The following is a 20360-nucleotide window of genomic DNA, read 5'->3' as shown; positions in this document are numbered from 1 at the left end:
TATATATCACATCACCACAACATCACTCAGCACCACCACAGCATCACTCAGGGGCACCACAACATCACTCAGCGCCACCACAGCATCAATCTGTGCAACCATTCAACAACAACTGGTTCAAATATGTTCTCTCAATATTTCAAGCTTTATTATAAATGTCACAAAAAGATGTTAATATTTCACATCTATTCTTGGATTTTCGTCACAATAAAATACACTGAACATAATCTTCACAAAAGTTAATTACAAAACTTTAAGCTATTGCCATTATAAATTACAATAACTTTTATTTAAGTATTAATTCTTTAAAAAAAAATAAAAGCCATTGTTATTTGTAATATCAATACATCTAAGTCACGTAAATAAAACACATTGGCATTACAAATGCTATAGGTGTCACATTTGCGAAAGTTATACCTATTGGCATTGTAAATGACAAAGCTATTAATTTCGCTATTTTCAAAACCAACATATAAATACAAAATGTCATTTACAATACCAATAGCTCAAACTTTCCTAATGCGAGACCTATTGCATTGCAAATGCTTGTTAAATTCTGCCTTTGAAACAGGGAGCTCAGACTCATTAACATAATTGACCTTAAAGAGTGAAACATTTTAAAAAGGGTGTGCGTGTGTATGCCTATCCATCTATTCCATATGTATATTTATTGGTTATATCTATATATATCTTTACACACAACAGATTCTCAGATTCCCAAGAAGATTTGAAAAAGTGGAGACCGATATGGGGAAGTTAAGAAAAAACTGCTGGGTGCAGGATCTCGTCATTACAAAAATGAAGGACAGGCAGACAAGAGTTAAATGGGGCCTAAAAAGGTGCTAGAAATTGGTGGAACTCCCCTGCTATGTAAGAGCCAGTAATTTAGCGGGGGCTTATCATCAAAGTAGGCAGATTTCAACAACATGCATATTCCACTTAACTCAAAACCTATTCAGAAGCACCAAAAACTTCACAAGCAAAGAGGTTCTGCAGACTGGAATCATAAAGATTCTAATCGCACTTCATAGTGACAACTCTTTTTCTTTGGCAGTTCCCACCTAGAGGAACTCACTCAGAGAGGATCTGAGATGTCAGAAAAAAACAGACCTATTCCGAACACAACTCAAAGCGCTAATTTGTACTCACCTTGAGGTTTAATTCCCTTTTCACCTCCTCTGACACAGATGAAGGTCTACTGATTTTTACCTTTCTCTTCCTTCCTTCACCCATCCCCCCCATCTCTTACACCACTTGTCACGTTGCAGTATCAAGACAACAGGTTTGATGCTACACTAAGCCAATAGTAAGCAACCACATAGGATGCCATTATGAAATGGGCCCACGAGCATGCCCCTAAAAGAAGCAGATAGTCAGGCAGCAACATATTATTTTGCCTAGCATACACCAATACTGATTACCACAAACTAATTTCGGTGCACACTGATCCCAATATGAACAATCGTTTAAAATGTGCAGGGTTAAAGGCTTCTATGTTTCAAGCAAATTATTTAATGCTTCAGAAAGGGTAACATGGAGTCCAACTACCTCGAAATAAAGCATCACTGGATCGATTATGCTTTCCTTCGTGCGTCTCGACGACCTCTTAGCAAAAAGGAAATGTTTAAAAACTTGGCTCTTTAAAGATATATTTTTTAATATTCATGGTTATTCTCTTTTCTAGTATCTGCATTCACCTACAGCTCTGTGAAGACATCTCTCTTGCAGTGGGTGCTTAATAAACAGATATTTATGCATTCAAATTAGTTAGCTTTTCCTGAATTTGCATTTTGTTTAGCAGATTTTATGTATAAAATGTTATGCCACGCCGCTAAAACTCAAATCTTTCAGGTTTTAGGAGCTTGCAATTCGGTGGTATTGTCAGAATGATTCAAAAAGAATATTTCTAACACTGCAGGCTAGGCCATTAGCTTCAGAATAGACCGTGATATGCAGCTTTACCCCAAACATCTGAATTTGTGCGTGAGTCCCTATCGGAATCCAGACACCAAGAGCCAAAAACTAACATCCCAACTCAAGGGATAGGATATAGCCAACAAACCGAGGACCAGAGCACACTACCTGCAACGTATCATCAATACTCACATCAGGTTCCGGTCACTGGTGCAAACCTTGAAATCACATGCAAAGTCAGCAGGTAGAGGAAGAGCGACACGGCCACGACAATGACAGAATATGCAATAGCGAAATACAGATAACAATGATCAGGTGTCATTACTCGTGCAACTAAGAAAGCGCTACATGGTTATCCCAGTAGGCTATAAAAATGCAATCAAATTAGATAATCATGTAGATGGGCACACAAGCAACCCCATACTAGTTCCAGTGGGACTATAATGCTATGGACTAGAATGAAAGATCGAGAGTGTGATGCTGAGCAGAAAGCTATTGTGTATAAGATCCACTATTCAGAATGGATAAGACGTACAGAGGATACAGAACATAATATGTACACCAAACTGTGAGCTTGGTGAGTGAGGTAAATGTGTTAATAGTTTAGATGCGAAGGAAAACAGCCAATTTCCTACGCAACATTTCCTTTGTCAGACCTAACATCTTAACTTTCAAGCCAATGGGTTAAAGGGGGGTAACAATTGGATCCTGTGTGTGTGTGTGTGTGTGTGTGTGAGAGAGGGAGACAGAGAGAGAAGAGAGACCTGCACATTGGAGATTGATAAGGCAGTGTTTATGCCATTTCATAAGGTTAATTTGGAGCAGGTATGAACATATGATTTAAACTTGCCCTACCACAATGTTAAGGATCTTGTGCCATCAACTTAAAAATAAGGTGCATTAGAGACAAAGAGAACAACAGTTCCTATAGTCATTGGAGGGATAAAGCTTGCACCTTAAGTTAATGGTAAGGCTATTTTGAAGCAAAGATCTTAAAGAAGGGGAGTAGTATGATCCTGCACACCACTGAAATCCCTCTTAAGTAAAAGAATCCACATCGGTAAGGTGTGAACAGATTCCTTTATTTGTATTTATATCCTACAAATAAATTTGTATCTTGGTACAATACTCAATCAACATGTTTAGCTTCGAACAATCCACTGATGAGCTTGTTCAAGGCCTTCGTATAAAATCAGAATGTTGTGCAGCACTACAATGTATATCTTCTTGAATCACAAGTGTATCCATAAGTATTCACTTAAATGTCATGTTGGTCACGAGGCAGTCGTGCTGTCTCCTACCCTTAAGACATTTTTCTGTTGTGTACATGATCGAGTTATTTCTTATCTACAGCCAAGTGCGATGCAGTGTCACCCCCTGAAGATTCAGCATCCTGCATTCACAGGATGCTATATTCCTAAGATACAAAAAATGCAAAAGGGATTCTCAGAGGCTCAGCATCCTACTATAGATGTACATGGATGCCTACTGACTTTTACAATAGTAAAAACCTCAAGATTTATTTAACAGGTACATTTTTGTATCTTCTTATTCAATCGCCACGTTTCACCCCCTATCGTACAGAGCTAAAGCAATGTTATTTTCATACATTTCAGGATTTGGACCATTCTTTATCACTTAAATGTATTGCAAGGTGATTGTTGAGTCTTGCATCTCAGGGTGCCCTTGTGGATTTAAGCTTTGCATTTACCCTGGACGTCTTAGAGATGAGTGAACTTTGCTTGTACCTTTCTCAAGGCAGGCCCTGCTAGAAGGAACATGGTTTGATTCTGCAGGAGTTGCTTAATTTACTGCTAAATTCAGTGGTTGGAGGCACGACACAGCTGACTCTACCGAGGCAAGGATGTGTGGTGAGCTTAGGGATGAAAAGGGGGAGGGTCAGGGTCATCAGGGATAGCTGCTGAATGTTTACTATTTTTCTACGAAATAAAATGTAATGGGTCTTTAGAGTGTCCTTGTGAATGGTAGGGTTCATTCTGAAGGAGTTCTGTCTCGGAGAGTTCACAAAACACCTTTAAGAGTAGAGTTGCAAATGCCTTCCCTTTTTTTCACTGAGGTATGATGACAGGTCCTATTAGTTGGCCTGTCCTTGTTGGAACTAGATTTGAACTACCGATGTTTAAGGTTGAGACAGGTCCTTGTCAGTTTGCCCAGCATGCCGCTGGACCACTTGTGGTTGGCGTGACCTTGGTTTCATGCTCTAATGGTGTCAAACAAATCAGTGACTTGCCAAAATGTAGGGAAGAATTTTTAATAAACGTCTATGCTTGTCCTAGTGGTCACTTGGATCACTGGGGCTAACAAGCAGGACTACTGTGAACACTGCTCCATGGCAGTAAGAATTCAATGAGGTGCATACCCGTTATTCCCCATCCCTTCTCCACGATCTGAAGGCAGAAGGATTGGAGGGCTCTTTAAGAGACCCTCATACCACACTCCCACTCCCTTCGCCGTTGCTCTTGCATCCACTAATCCCCTGTGATTTAGTTTTGTTCACTTAGTTCTTTCTTCCTCATTTATCTGTTTCGAGGATCACAAAGTGTTCGTGTCTGCCTTTCCTCTCTCCGTCTGCCTCACGTACAGCACAGTTGCAAGGCCAAGCATAAAAGCTCATTGTTTGAATTTGCATAGTAGACATACGTGAATACCTTGGCAGACTGACTCACACTTAGTCCTGCCGAAACAAATACGGAGAAATATGACATAGTACCACATGCTGTGCACAGCTCTACGGACGTGCACTACAGCACGCACCCACTGAGCATCCGTGGGCATTATTGAAAAAAACTGTGAAATAAAATAAAAAATAGACATGTGGAAACACTATTGATGGAGCAGATTTCATCTGCAGTCAGTCATTGTTTTATTTTTGTGCTTCAGACAGACTGCATTTAAATTGAATTAACATGTGTTTTTGCAATGTAGAGAAAAGTGGCCTTTTTAGCTTTGAAGATTAATAGAATATGTTTCTCTCTTCCCAGCTCATCCCTTATAATCTACATCCACTATTCCTGTCTTAAAAGACTTTGACTTGTTGCATATTTTGATAAATATTTTCAGTTAATAACACCTCTTTTTCTTTGTTGCACATTGCACCTTTATTTTTCATGTTGTCATAAATAATAGAAAAGCTGCTTTACACTAGTAGCTTGGCTAGGTAAACATTTATAAGGGGTATTAGTATAGAGTTGGGAAACATAATGGGCTGATATACATGAAATTAATATTATCTTTGTGTTTGTTTTATTTTGGGGCCTACCATTAAATGGCTGCCTGTGAAACCAGCAAGGCTATGGCTTGCTTTGAAAGAGAAGAGAGCATGTGCAGACTGTGGCAGCTTGACTCAAACTGCGGAAGGAGTCAAGGACAGCTTGAAATGTACATTCTTGTGATTGTGCCAATGTACCAGCTAACTAAAGTATCCGTCCTGCTGCACTGTGAAAGGAAGGAAGGGACTATAGAAACATTTTCCCTAGCAATTGTTGCAAACTTATAGAATGTAGTTAATCATGTATGCTTCTTTTGTTAAAACTGATAAAGTCAGGTTTTTTAGAATGAGTCAGGGTTGTGAGAACTCATGCCATCATGACTGACCAATCACGTACAGGTTTTCCTGAAGTTGAAACATTTTGTGCAGTCTGCCAAAATTTTGTGTATAAATTCTGACCTCTCCGGAGGAGGGGCTGGCTTTTCTTAGCTCAGCTGGCTTCTTGCTCATTTTGGCTTAACTTTGCTTCATTCTATGGGTTAGGTACGAGAAACGTCCCGGGAGACTGAAGGGCGGGTTTGCGTCCGAGGAGAGTCAGGGGGAGGGTTCTTGCTTCCAAGTCATATTTTTGCACTGGAGGCCACATTCCTTTGAGGTCTGGTGAAGGGCGGGCTGTCTCCCTCCCTGCTTGCTTTTTAGACACAGAGATGCACAGGGCACCAAACAGATAGAAAGGCTTTTTAGATTTAGATGCTAAACTATAGGTTTATGCTTTGACTAATTAATTAGGTCTGAAAAGATTTATTTGTTTTATGCATTTATTTCTCTAAATGGGATATTTTTGCAAACTATTTGATTTTTGATTAGCCTTGCAAGACTATATTTTTCTTAGAAACTCTTTAAGAGTTTTGAATGACATTTTGCGCCACATTTCTATATGTAATGCTTATATGCAGACATTAATATGTTCTTTATTAATGCTATTTTTCCTGTTTTCCAAATTCTGTAACCTGATTGATATTTTACTGATGAATAAACTGTCAGAGAAAACTTAACTTTTGACTAGAAAATAAAACCCTTTAAATACTCAACAACTCTCTTTATTGGCTTTAAATAATAATTGCATTTTTGACTGTTCATCTTTATTTAAAGTCTCCTGAAGGTAATACATGGTGTGAAGGGCCCAACACCTTTTGAGCAGTAAATTAGAGGTAGCATGAAGGTTTTGCATTGAGCAACTACCAGAAGAAATGACCGCTCCATCACGATGATCTTCACTTTTAATTACTGCAGCTGGTTGTCACATCAATCCACAATGTCTTCCTCTCGCAATTTTCCCTCTTTAATCTTCTCTCATCCACTCTTGTATGCATGTATTACTTTGGGACTTGATTATTATTCTTTTCTCCCCTACAATGTGCCTTGTTCCTACAGTTGTTCCTTTAACATTTCTCACTCAACTACTAGCAGCACACTCTTTTCGGTTTCTCATCAGCAGCAACAAAGGCTACGGGATGTCCCCCAAAAACAGACAAGCAAAATCTACTCCTGAAAATGTTCTCTTATGTCTGGAGAAGCTTTTTGACTTTTTAAAGATTTTCAAAAAATGTAAGGCGCACTCCTGGAAATGTATGACAGCCGCAGACTTCCAGTAGTACACCTATTAGGAAATGCGCTCATTCCAATTTTCCACTGAGAAAAATCCACAGGGAAATCATATAAAATCAGCATCTGCGTATCCTCCAAGGGGAAAGCATCATTGGCTGTGTGGAGACACATTTCAACCATACTGACATAACATAAGGAGGCGTTGTCCTCCCTGGCCATGGAACAGCAATTTAACTGGAGCACTTTTACCAGGGTGGAAAACTAACTGCTAAATGTTTGTGAATATCCAAAACCTTATGTCTTTGAAAGTGTTATGTTACGGATATTGGGGGACCCAAGCAAGACTTATTTTGGGGACCATTGTAAGGAACAATAACATTTTACTACCCATTACCTGCTAATTCAACAATGCATGATGCCAAACAGTAAACTTTAACAGGATCACAAAAAACAATTGAGATATGTTTGGCCCAGGACCCCAAATAACCCTTAAGATGACACTGAGCAGAGAAGCAGAGGTAGATGTAGGCAGAGAGCGAGAGATGTTTATACAGAGAAACTGAATAGACAGAGGCCAAATATCGAGAAAGTTAACATCCGAGTGGGTCTCTTGGCAGGTGGGGCATGGGCAATTGCCTACTTTGCCACGGCCTTTAAACGTCGCTGCTCTTTGTGGTGGTCGGCAGCACACACGACCTTCCCACTTGTAATTCCCTTGCTTTCTACGTCCAAAGTTTACTACAGTGTAAAATAAGCTAAGGGCACATTTTTCACCTTCTTAAGTAGACCTCAAACCTTCCTCTGATATTCATTCTGTGAATCATGAGAGGAACTTCAAAGCACCATTTGCTTATATGGTGCATTTATGTCACATTTAGATTTAGAAAAGTGGTTCGTACATTTCTTCAAAGTGCTTTGCCTCCCTGGTTAAAGTCGCCTCTACTTACTTTTCTCCCTGCTGAGGACTGGAGATGAGTGAGGTAATACACCGACAAAAAATGAAGCTAGTAAACAGCAATTAAAAGAGCTTCACTTAAATGCAAAATGTGGCAGTAAGAGAGAAGGCACTTCAACTGCATCATTCTTCTGCCACACGAACTGTCATATTTACCATCCTATGAAGAAAACCCCCGCTTCAGGAGACAAACGATTATGAAAGATAATAAATATGCAAAGTAGTAATATCTGCTATAAATAAAATATTAGCGTGATAAAACAAGCGCCGTGCTGTTGCAAGTGACAAGAATGACAAATACAGCAATGATTCGTCAATTATCAAAAAAATAACGCAGAACAGAGTATGCGGTTCCAAACAGGCTAAACAACAAAAGTGAAGGAGGTCACACATTAAGTCTGTGAATCTCACCAGTAATCTTCACTTGAAGAAGGCATGTTGCATCCAAAAAGTAGCATATGGTGGGCAGTGTTCATGTTAGCGTGAGGCTTGAAGTCCACTGCAAAACAAAATAAAGTATGTTACAATAGGTAATAAACTTTATTTATTGTATAGTTAGTAAAAACCATTACAAAAGTATAAAGTATGTTAGTATTTTCCTACATCAGCTCTCAATCAATTACAGCGTATTTTACCCACTGTAAGAGATACTTTGTTTTAATACTATGATCACCACCCAGGAGACCTCTGGGCCTATAATATACAACCAGTACCCCGCAATACAGTGTGGAAAGGGAGGGTGGGAGGTTTGGAGGATCGTGGGGGATTCCCTGCACCAGTCGTATTCCGCGTGCTGCAACGGATGGCAATATTCCCGCAGCACGGGTGCGCATGCGTTTCACTGGGGAATACACCGCACACCAATAGAGTGCAGTGGTCTCACCACCTTCTCTTTTGTGCAGGGGAGCCCCGACCCTCTAAAAAGGAGCCTGAGGTTGTGTATTCACTCTCAGGGAGTGGCCCTCCCGGATCAGGCGTCTGTGCTGCAGAGACAGGCCTTCCAGATCTTTTTTGCGTCACGGAACCCTGCCATGACTGAGGGAGTAGCACTTTGGCTCTCACATGGAGTCGGTAACTACTCAAACTCTTCCACGGTCCCCTTCTACAGAGCTTTATATGTACATTTAAAATATATAGGTCCGGGCCCAAAGTTTTTCTTAGGATTCCACTATTGGTGCTGCCAAATACCGGGATAGCGGAACACCTATATTGAAATTATTGTATAGTATTGATAAAACCTCATACCTCTTTCTTCCACCACCTTATTATTATTATTATTATTATTATTGGGACATTTGTAGAGCGCTGCGATTACGCACACCGGCGTGTCCACGCGCTGAAAGTGGGAGAGGCAGAAAAACAGGGGACACAAAAAACTGCGCGGGCCGTTATTTAGTATAAAGAAATGTTTTTAGTTTCGCTCGGAAGCTAGCCTCCACTGGATCCAGGCGCAAGTCCGCTGGCAGTTTATTCCAGTTAGCAGCCGCTAGGCATCTGAAGGACCTGCCTCCCATGCGGGCCTTCTTAATTCTTGGAATCTTCAACCTTACAATGCCTGCTTTTTTAGCTCACTCTTGCAGGTTCGTGGTCATCCCTGCATTCTGCCCTAGTTACTGTTTTTACTAGGTTTCTCTTCCTCCTTTCTCCCTTTCTCTCTCTTGCTCCGGGTCAAAGTCTTATGATGAAAAAGAAGTCCTGGTGCCCAACAATGAGTACCTATGACCACCACCGACACACAATATGGACTCTCTTCTAAGAAATACACTATATTTCCCCCCTGTATTGGAGGGCAGGTCAACCTTGGATATTTTCCATATTGGAAGCATGCTCACGGGCGCGCATGCCAGACTGCCAAGAAAGTAAATGTGCAGGCCCTGAAACACAGCCTGAGGTTCTTCTATTGCATAAAACTGCATCAAAGTTCAGTTTCATTAATGCATACTTAATACTTTATCCAGTAGCACCGTTGACTATGACAATGCCTTATGTCGTTCATTTCCTGTTAGAATTTTACAGATTTAACAGGAACTAGACTCAAATGACCAGAGGAAGGGCATCGTTTCAGTGGTGGGTGGATCGCTCACAGGCATTAGAAGTGACCTGCCAAATACAATGCTTAATAAGAAACATATGCCTCAAATATTTCTAAACCAAAAAACATCAAATTGAGCAAAAGGGAACCCAGGCTGCCAAGACCGACTGGATGCTCCATCAGTTTGCTAATAAAGTGATTATAAACACAGGCTGGAGCTCCTAGACACATGAAGCCTGCCAAATAGCCAGCGGCTTCCCAGGACAGATTTATTCCAAGGCGTGCACCTGGGGTTTGCACGGCTTGTTGCAAAGGCAGCGGAAAGGCAGCCATTTTATGATAACTATTTCAGAAATGCAGACAGTTAACACTAAGCATCCTTTAAAAGCAATCGTCATTAAAAACACTCTTAATTAGGGAAAACCTATCTGAATCCAAAGGCAAAGAATTAAAGGGAGAGCGCTCCACCGAGGGTGGTTGCGGCTTTAATGAGAGTAGGAATGAAATGAGTTAATGTTAGCAAAATTAATGCAAATCTTAGTGAAAAAATATTGTGGGGAAAAAAACAGTGCAAGTAATATGATCTTGGTGCAAACCTAAACTCATTGATACCACCTCCTATGTTATGCCCTTTCACCTCAGGGCTGTTCCTGATTAGCTACATGTCTTGAGGTGTTAGACATTATCTATTTTGTTTTTATTTTTCTACTTTCATTTTTCTACCTTTATTGCTGGTGGTTGCGTTGTTGCACTCAACATCTTACACATTTTCTATGAGCATTCCCCTGCTCTGTAACTGTATTTGTTTAAGTTATAAAGCAGAAACAGTGATAGCACATCGAACTTCAAGGCGCTTGGCTACTCACACGAAGCTACCAAATAGGAGACACGGTTATTTTTAGTCAAAGCTCCGAGCACAGGAAGTAAGAAATGCAGTAAGAATCATCAGAGAATCCGGAGCTGCTGTGTGCCAGGCATTCTACGGATTTTCAAAAACATTGGAAAATGTTCTTTAGCTAACCACCACAGATAAAAAACACAAAGAGGTTCAAGTGATTCCTCTCGAAAGCAGGGGACTCATTTTATTTTTCTAAAGGTGATTTATTTCTTTCTGTTTGTGAAGAAGAAACTACCGTCTAACAACACTTCTTCACATCCTGACAGGCGAACGAAAACAGGCTGCGTTCTTCAGGGAGCGCCGTCAAGGGTCGAGAAGACATCAATGGCCGTGTTTCTTTAGTGTCAAGGACGGCCATTTTCTACACCCCTTGAGACCCAAGTGTAACTTTATCTCAGCCCACACATTTCACATGATAGCTGCTGCTGAGACTGCTGTCACAATCACTAACAGCAGCGTGCCGAGACCTGACATCCCAGGGTCACAAGACGACACAAAAAGACCACAGATCCCAACAAGCCGGACCCGTCGACTAAAGACTATCCCTTGACCCAAAGGGTCTGGCGCACAGCACCGCGCGATAAGACGGCAGAGCCACGTGCACTGGAGTGCGGCGGTTCATTCTCCTCCATGATTGGCTACAGCACATTGCGTGGCGCTTGTCTTCCTGATAAGGGGTCCGCATAGCAATCTCACCTTCATTCAGCTGCAGAAAAGGAATGGGGAAGATACTGAGCCCTGCGAATACCAGAGGCCACGCTCCAGACGGGTTCACTAAGTCAACGGATTGACTTAGGGTTAGGCAGGGGTGTAGCTTAGTCAGTAATATTTTTGGGGGAGGGAGTCAGACTGAGGTTTCCCACAAGCGAGTAGTGTACCCAACTATAAAGGACAGTAGGTGGAACGGGCATGGCTTGGGTTGACATTGTTTTATGGGAATACGTTTGAACAAGTATGGAGCATTCTTGGTAGCGTTAATCAATACATAGAACCAGAAGCTGGCAAATCAAACTGCGAACCGAAAACATGCTACAAGGGCAACCTGAATAGAAAATACATGCTAGAAAGTTGTATAAGCTAGGCACATGACACAGGATTACTTTTATAAAGTGGCACAAGGCATTGCTACACGTACAGGGCATTTACTAGTCTTGCATGCGCAAGGAGGCCCAGTCTTATGACAGCCACTCCAGTACTATGTTTTGTGCTTTGTATGGGTGACTGCATTTTTTTATAATTGCGTTCTTTAAACATACCCTACTTTGAAACAAGCATTAGAAATGCAATAGGTCTCGCAGCATTAGAGTTAGTGCTTTTAGAATTGTTTATGGGTTTTTTTTGTAAATCTTTAGCATGAGGTTGAGGGTGAGTGAGGGTGAGTGAGGGTGAGGGGTTGAGGGTGAGTGAGGGTGAGGCTGAGGGGTTGAGGGTGAGGGTGAGTGAGGGTGAGTGAGGGGTTGAGGGTGAGTGAGGGGTTGAGGGTGAGTGAGGGTGAGTGAGGAGTTGAGGGTGAGTGAGGGTGAGTGAGGGGTTGAGGGTGAGTGAGGGTGAGGGGTTGAGGGTGGGTGAGGGGTTGAGGGTGGGTGAGGGTGAGGGGTTGAGGGTGAGTGAGGGTGAGGGTGAGTGAGGGTGAGGGTGAGTGAGGGTGAGTGAGGGGTTGAGGGTGAGGGTGAGTGAGGGTGAGGGTGAGTGAGGGTGAGTGAGGGTGAGTGAGGGGTTGAGGGTGAGTGAGGGTGAGTGAGGGGTTGAGGGTGAGTGAGGGTGAGTGAGGGGTTGAGGGTGAGTGAGGGTGAGGGGTTGAGGGTGGGTGAGGGGTTGAGGGTGAGTGAGGGTGAGTGAGGGGTTGAGGGTGAGTGAGGGTGAGTGAGGGGTTGAGGGTGAGTGAGGGTGAGGGGTTGAGGGTGGGTGAGGGGTTGAGGGTGGGTGAGGGTGAGGGGTTGAGGGTGAGTGAGGGTGAGTGAGGGTGAGTGAGGGGTTGAGGGTGAGGGTGAGTGAGGGTGAGGGTGAGTGAGGGTGAGTGAGGGTGAGTGAGGGGTTGAGTGTGAGTGAGGGTGAGTGAGGGGTTGAGGGTGAGTGAGGGTGAGTGAGGGGTTGAGGGTGAGTGAGGGTGAGTGAGGGGTTGAGGGTGAGTGAGGGTGAGGGGTTGAGGGTGGGTGAGGGGTTGAGGGTGGGTGAGGGTGAGGGGTTGAGGGTGAGTGAGGGTGAGTGAGGGTGAGTGAGGGTGAGTGAGGGGTTGAGGGTGAGTGAGGGTGAGTGAGGGGTTGAGGGTGAGTGAGGGTGAGTGAGGGGTTGAGGGTGAGTGAGGGTGAGTGAGGGGTTGAGGGTGAGTGAGGGTGAGGGGTTGAGGGTGGGTGAGGGGTTGAGGGTGAGTGAGGGTGAGTGAGGGGTTGAGGGTGAGTGAGGGTGAGTGAGGGGTTGAGGGTGAGTGAGGGTGAGGGGTTGAGGGTGAGGGGTTGAGGGTGAGTGAGGGTGAGTGAGGGGTTGAGGGTGAGTGAGGGTGAGTGAGGGGTTGAGGGTGAGTGAGGGTGAGGGGTTGAGGGTGGGTGAGGGGTTGAGGGTGGGTGAGGGTGAGGGGTTGAGGGTGAGTGAGGGTGAGGGTGAGTGAGGGTGAGTGAGGGGTTGAGGGTGAGGGTGAGTGAGGGTGAGGGTGAGTGAGGGTGAGTGAGGGTGAGTGAGGGTGAGTGAGGGGTTGAGGGTGAGTGAGGGTGAGTGAGGGGTTGAGGGTGAGTGAGGGGTTGAGGGTGAGTGAGGGGTTGAGGGTGAGTGAGGGTGAGGGGTTGAGGGTGGGTGAGGGGTTGAGGGTGGGTGAGGGTGAGGGGTTGAGGGTGAGTGAGGGTGAGTGAGGGTGAGTGAGGGTGAGTGAGGGTGAGTGAGGGGTTGAGGGTGAGGGTGAGTGAGGGTGAGGGTGAGTGAGGGTGAGTGAGGGTGAGTGAGGGTGAGTGAGGGTGAGTGAGGGTGGGTGAGGGTGGGTGAGGGTGAGTGTGGGTGAGTGTGGGTGAGGGATTGAGGGTGAGGGGTAACAGTAAATCATTCATTCCTCACACACAAATAGAGGACATTCCGTTTAACGATCCTTCCAACAATCTATTCACCTGGAGCATTTTTACAAGACGACTCCTGAGAAGAAAGCTGCCGGAACAAATGAACGGCTGTGGACTGTCATTGAGAGACTCCCTTTTCCGCGTTGGTTTTTGTTTGGTCCAGATGGTTACGTGAGCGTCATCATGTGGCCATTATCATCAGCGTGGCAACAGTCGGTAAACTGAAGGGGTGAGCTCAACCTGTATGCTTTTTATGCCAGGCCCACCCCGCCAGTACCCACTCTAAGTTCCTGGTTGTGACGTCACGCAGCACAGGATGCGCAGTGCAGCGATTGTGTTTTAGGCGTGGAAAGTGGGCGGGACTTCGGGTTGTCACCGTAGACGTCAGCGGTTTTTGCGGAAGTGTATGATGATGGCGATGGAGTTAGGCAGACAGCAGCAGGAAGGTGCATTTGGCTCGTTACCTGTCGACCCACTTTCCCGGTTCACGTGCCCAGTCTGCCTGGAGGTCTTCGAGAACCCCGTGAGAGTCAAGTGCGGACATGTGTGAGTGTGACACCCGTGGACCGAAGCTCGAAAAGGACATAATGTGTCAGGGAAGCAAATTGGAAAACTGGCAGGGCCAGTGAGTGGGTCAGCGAGTCACTAATAGGAAAATTATAGGCCGCCGGAGGGTGAGGGTGGTGGGAGGAGGCCCCACATTGAAAATATGCGCGAGCTGCGGTTGTTCAGTGAAAAGTAAAGTAGCTCTGAGTCTTCACTGAGTAGCATATAGTCGAATGGACTGCAACGCTGCGAAGAATGGAGTTGGTTGGAAGAGGGGAACGGTCACGACTTTAGATTGCAACTAGCAGTGTCGTAGGCAGGGTATCTGGGCCAGTGATTAAGTTGCCAGCCTAATACATTTCTGAAAATGGGGAAATCAGACGAATGTGGCGAGTAGTGCGGGTGTTGGAAAACTAATTGGGGATTCCGTAAATTGGTTACAGCAGAAAGGAGACTCAGTCTTGAAGGGCATCTCCGTGAGCAACGGAGCCGATGAAATTGGCAATAAGAACAAGCAAGACGGAGGGAAGAGAGGGGAGGGGGGAGGAGAAATGCGACACGGCGCGAGGGGAGGGGGGAGGAGAAATGCGACACGGCGGGAGGGGGCGGAGCGGGTAAAACACGACGGACGTGCACGCGCCCGTGACTTTTAAGGTCAATGCGCATGCGCATAAGCTTAATGCGCATGCGCATTGACCTTAAAAGTCACGGGCACTGCAAGGAATCGCCACGATTCCTTGCAGTGTAGATAAAGAGTGGATAACTCGCAATACTCTCGCCTTGCTCGATGCGCATGCGCATCGACAGGCGAGACCTAAAAAGAAATGCCCATTACAAACTCACAGGTCAAACACCTGTGCATGGCATTAATGGGAACCAGATGCTTACTGATGGAAACAAAGGAATGAGGCGAATACAAATGGCAGCTTATCTCTAATGCATGTGCCATGCTACCAACAACCCCTGTGAATAAGCTAGGTATTGAGTTAGGCATTCAGTTCAATCTGATATTTGACACGTAAATATTGGCAGGCTGGATAGTGAGCCCAAGTCTTGCATTGTAAATTGTAATTGTAAATTGTAAATTGATACTTGTATAGCGCACTACTCACCCGCAAGGGTCTCAAGGCGCTTGTACGAATACCGCTGTGGAACCCGTCCTGGCTTTCCCTGTGAGGTGTCCACTCCTGGGCACCCCCAGGGTGAAGGCCAGGCATCCTTAGCATTGTGGGGGCCGTTGTGGAGATTAAGCAAGCTATTGCCCAGAGTTGCAGAGTGGGACTCCATGATTGGAATAGTCACCGAGGCGAGAATTATCAGGTCCGTGGAATTTTTGAGCCCAAGACCCGCTGAGGCGGGGAATTGAACCCTGGTCCCGGGCTAGACCTCTGCATCAGGGTCTGCCGCTCTAATCATTGAGCCACACTTCTCCACATAGACTCAATGGCAGTCCACCTTTAAAATCCCAGTCAGTCTGGTAGTAGGCCGGTCATCAGCACGTAATCTAGATGGTGAGTGATGCTGTCCACTTTAGATCGGCTCCTCATCACAACAATGTTGGCAGAGAGGACAAGCGGAGCAGACCTATTACCAGCCTAGGCCTAGCAAAAACAGAACAGGCTGTGGAAGCAAAACAAGAGCAGGTTTTTAAGCAGCCCTAGCCCACCAGCTGACCCTACATGGCAGCGGGTATAGGGGGATGGAGAAAAGCCCCAGAGACAGCAAAACATTATTGCTACAGCCATGTCAGATGTTGACACTTTTATATGGAGGAGGGGACACACCTCTCAGAGTTCAGATGCAGAGAAAAGCCAACTCGAAATAAGCACCAAGAGTTTGGATATAGAGACAGAGCAAACTGGTCTTTCGTCAATTACTAGCCAAAGAAAAAAATCGAGGGCTGTAAAACACCTTCCTTCTCTGAATATATAAACCCTTGCCAGTTTCTACTTAATATTCTCAAGACCAATTATTTGAAACCTTCTCATTTATTAAAGGCAAAAGGGCTAAGGGGAAGAGAGGATTTTGGGTTGGGGAGTGATGGAGGAAAAAAAAAAAGAATATTCTTGAGATAGGACAATGTATTGAATTTTTCGAAAGAAGAAAACAGCCCATGGGGCGGCCTTAAACCAGGAGTATGTCTATAATGTACACACAAAAAGAAATGGACGGAATGCTGAACGTTGTCAAACATTCACTTGCAGTCACATATTTGGGTTGAATTCCAAGGTTCTTTTGCTTACCACACCACCCCAGTTTGGACCCAGACATATGCAAATTAGTCTTGACCCTGCTTCCCATGGGAACAGTCCAGCCCTAGCTACCAAGCCAGGCTCTACCTGAACTAGAAACAAGCCTGCAAGGACCGGTTTCAGGGTATCACCCCTCATTAGCCAAGCTAGCTTGAAGGCAGTGGCACAGCGAGCACAGGACCCACATCTAGGCACCCCCATCCCACTTGGGGTGACAAACGCAAAAAGAACAATTGATGGACAGAGGGATATACAATGTCAAACACTCACCTCCAGTACAGGGATCCAAGGAGGACCTGGCCTGGAAGTTCAGGATGGACTGCTTCCATGGGGAGTAGAGTCAAGACTGATCAATTCACCAACACACATCCCATTTGGAAGGGCAAGCACTTCTAGACTCTTCACTTGGTAATTCATGTTAGAGCTACTTCTGTCACTTCAGGCACTTCTTCTGCAGTCTGACAAGAAGCCCTCTTGAGCAGAACTACATTTATGTCTAAGTGACTTACAAGGTGCTATGGCAATAGTCTGCTGATGTACAGTTCCCAGTAATATTTTATCCTGGAGTGACGTGCACATAGCTACGCAGGTGCAAACACTTTTTTCTCTACTTGGAGAAGTAGTTCATATAGCTGTTCATGATTGGCAAAGTAATTATTTTGCTAATGCATTCAATTCTGAACTTCTGGGGGCTGCGTCAGCCATTGTGGCACACACGAAACAGGAAGTCACATGTGCCTCACACACACAATCTCATGTGTACTCATATGCACAGACACTTACATGCATGCACTCTCTGCATACACACACACCTCATGTCTATTTGAAAATTGACTCCTTGGGGTGTCTTGGCAGTGGCAAAACAAGTTTACTGCTACCCAATTGAATGTTACTCGTTTTAATTAAATCAAAAAGCTAAAAGCTTGGTGGACCTATTAGGATTCAAACACAGTTTCTTGTGCACAGTGACAGCCATGTGCACGCACACACTCATTTGCTCACTCCCGTTCACACAATCTTGTGCACAAGCACACTCATGTGCTTGCTCACATGTACACTTATGCAGTCATGTGTGTACACTTACACACATGCACACAGGCCCACATTCATAGTAACATTAGCACCCTAACATGCAGAGACATGCATCCACATAAACACACAAACAAGATTCATGGATTGCTTTTTAGGTCTAGCCTAGGCAGCCCCTTGCGCTGTCTCTTCAAGACATGCTGTATCAACAATATGGGCTTCAAGCAAGGTCCATCTTTTTACTGTTGTTCATAAATGCCGGATTTTGTTTGGTGAACATGCTTAGAAGTCCCTCATTTTGGACCTTTGTATCCTCCCATGAGGACTGCACCAGTTACATTTGCTCTTACTGTTCAGGTTATTCAAGATACTTTGAGAGCACTCTTTTTTTTGTTGGCCTTGTTTTTCGTGTTTACTTTGTGCGCCAGCTTGATGAAAGATTCACGTCTCGCTCCTGCTTCATTTGCCGCGCTTAATCTGTGTTCATGGCTGCTGCGCTCTCTTGATTTGTTTTTTACTTTGGAAGTTGTGGTGCACTGCTGCTTTATTTGTTGCGCCACCACCGGTCTTCTTTAGGACTTGTTCTGAAAAGCTGAGCATGCTTGCTCCCTCTCCTCAGGCTGGAGCTGCCTTCCCCTCCCTCCTGCTTGTTTCCTTAAATTTTTTGGTATTGCTCAGCTTGTTTGCCATTGCCTCACTGCTGGTTTCCTGCCAGTTCCGAGCCGTGTTTCCGGTCCAGATCCCGTGTGCTGCCACGGTGGAGCATGAATACCGCAGCAGCCATGTCCTGTCAAAGCACTCTCTTCAACTTTTTCACAAAGTACCCTCCATTACCCGGCCACAGCAACTCCTCTCCCACTGAGGCCTCTCTACCGAGTCATGGCAAGCCTGGCTTTTGCACTTCATAAGAATTATCCCACCAACATCACCAAAAGCAAGGAAAGAGGCTGGGGTGGCTGCGAGCAAAGGTGATGCTGGAGGAAAGGCAACCCGACCTTCAACACCCAGGTAAAAGATCCTTCCTGCACCATCACGCACCCCTTCCCCAGGCCTCTGGGCCTTCAACCTCTTGGTGTAGCCGCGCCAAAGGGCATCATTTCTGTTAAACAGCCTCTTGTTTGATTTGTTAACACACATTTCTCTCCATTGTGGACTGGCGTATGTGGCATTTCTGTGTTGGTTGTCTATTAGGCAGTAATGAATCAAAACCCTTTCCTGTAATAAAATCGGTTAATTACTAGCCATTGTGTGTTTTCCCTTGAAGTCATTTGCAACTGCAATATTTTGTGTTGTTGTTTGGTAGAAGTTGAATTTCTGTGTTTGCAACTTGCATTTCTCGGTGTTGCTGTGTACGTACACATGAATGGAGCATCAAATATGGTCTTCACTACAAGAGTAGGATAATTATTGTGAATTGATTCTGATATGGCAGCCAATAGGAAAGTATTGTGTATATAGGTGAATGCTCCTGATAGAGCGCCTTGCTTCCTTTACGGAGAATAGGCTGTGTTAAAGAAAATATGTTACTTCTATCCCTGTTCTCCACACGCAGTATCGAACAAGAAGAAAATACAGTCTTTTATGTATTGCCAGGCTTCAGGAGGCCACGCACTGCTCTTATTTTCTGCATGTGGCCGCTTGTTTAAACCCTCTGCCTTCACACTCCTTTGTTGTTCTCCCCACCCCCTCCTGCTGCTCCCCACTCGGGTGGTGACTGCCCCTTCCTGCACTCGGTAGCTCCCCCGTCCTAAGGCATCGCATTCCCTACTTGGCTTCTGTGTTCCATTCTCCCTGTCTGGCTTTTTGTTTGTATTAACCACTCGCCAAGATCCTATGTTGCTCTCCTACACTACCTTCCTGGCTGCTCCCCGCTCCGGCATTAAATATTCTTAACACACACCCTCCCCCTCTCCTCCATGAGTGCCCAACCCCACACCATCACGTTGATTAAAGGATACAAATGCCCTGCATCCTAAAAACAAGTTGATGGTGGCAGTGCTCAAACTGCACTGTTTTTTTTACATTTTAACTGTTCTAGTAAAGGCAGCATACAATCCTGTCTCTGCTCTGCAACCAATACTTAGATAAAAGCAGCTCCGCTGGAAGACATACGTTGTGTGCTCCTTGGCTAAACATTTGTAAGGTCCCAAAGGTGCGACCTATTGGCTATGCCAATGCTTGTTTGGCTTGATGAGGTGTTTAAAACTTTTCTGTGAGAGCAGAATAGTAGCTCCAAGGTGGGCCCGAGGTCCACGGCTTGAAAACAACATGATATTCATGGTGCTGATATTAGACTGAATGTTGGACCAAGGGGTTGATGGAATAATAGCACAGGACGGAAGCCTCAAGCCTAGGACTCATTAGACCCACCTCAGATTAAAGTGACTCTCTGAAGCCCATCCCTGGGCGTAAGCTTTTGCAATGAGAAGATTGATTGCATGGGGCACCTTGACAGGAGTCTGTCCATCTGATTTCAGATGACACATGTACTGTGCCCTGGGCTCGGTCACCCTGCACATACCGCACTCCATGCGCGATGAGCGGACTGACCCTAGTCACCTGGGACAAACTACCCGACGGACAATAAATATTTGAGGGCGTTCTCTTTCCAAATTCCCGCCAAAAATACACCCTTGACGGTTAGGTCTAGTACCTATAATTGCAGAGACAAAAGGTGAAACTCGGTGGGCTACAAAGCCTGGCTCTTCAAAGGCATTTCATGTTAACAGTACAGAAACGGCGCCATCTTGATGAAGGAGGAGCTGCGTCGACTGAGGTCTGAAGTCAGGACATGAGTTACGAAAAAATAGAGGGGAGGACATATTAGCATAAGCAATACATAACCGCGTCGGAGTC

The 20360-nt window shown here is 44.8% G+C and overlaps 1 protein-coding gene across 5 annotated transcripts in view; it reads right to left on the bottom strand.

The window, feature by feature from the left end:
- PAM (peptidylglycine alpha-amidating monooxygenase) overlaps window positions 1–20360 on the bottom strand; it is a 1271905-nt gene that overhangs the window by 618596 nt on the left and 632949 nt on the right. For all 5 annotated transcript variants that reach the window (XM_086960973.1, XM_086960975.1, XM_086960971.1 and 2 more), the window contains one exon: window positions 8118–8205. In XM_086960973.1, coding sequence (XP_086817099.1) covers window positions 8118–8205 — 88 coding nt within the window. The remainder of the gene's footprint in view (window positions 1–8117; window positions 8206–20360) is intronic.

Source organism: Lissotriton vulgaris, chromosome 3_1 (assembly GCF_964263255.1).
Source record: "Lissotriton vulgaris chromosome 3_1, aLisVul1.2, whole genome shotgun sequence".
Taxonomy (NCBI): Eukaryota; Metazoa; Chordata; class Amphibia; order Caudata; family Salamandridae; genus Lissotriton; species Lissotriton vulgaris.
Note: the sequence above shows the minus strand (reverse complement) of the source record. Positions and strands in the feature narration are given on the sequence as shown.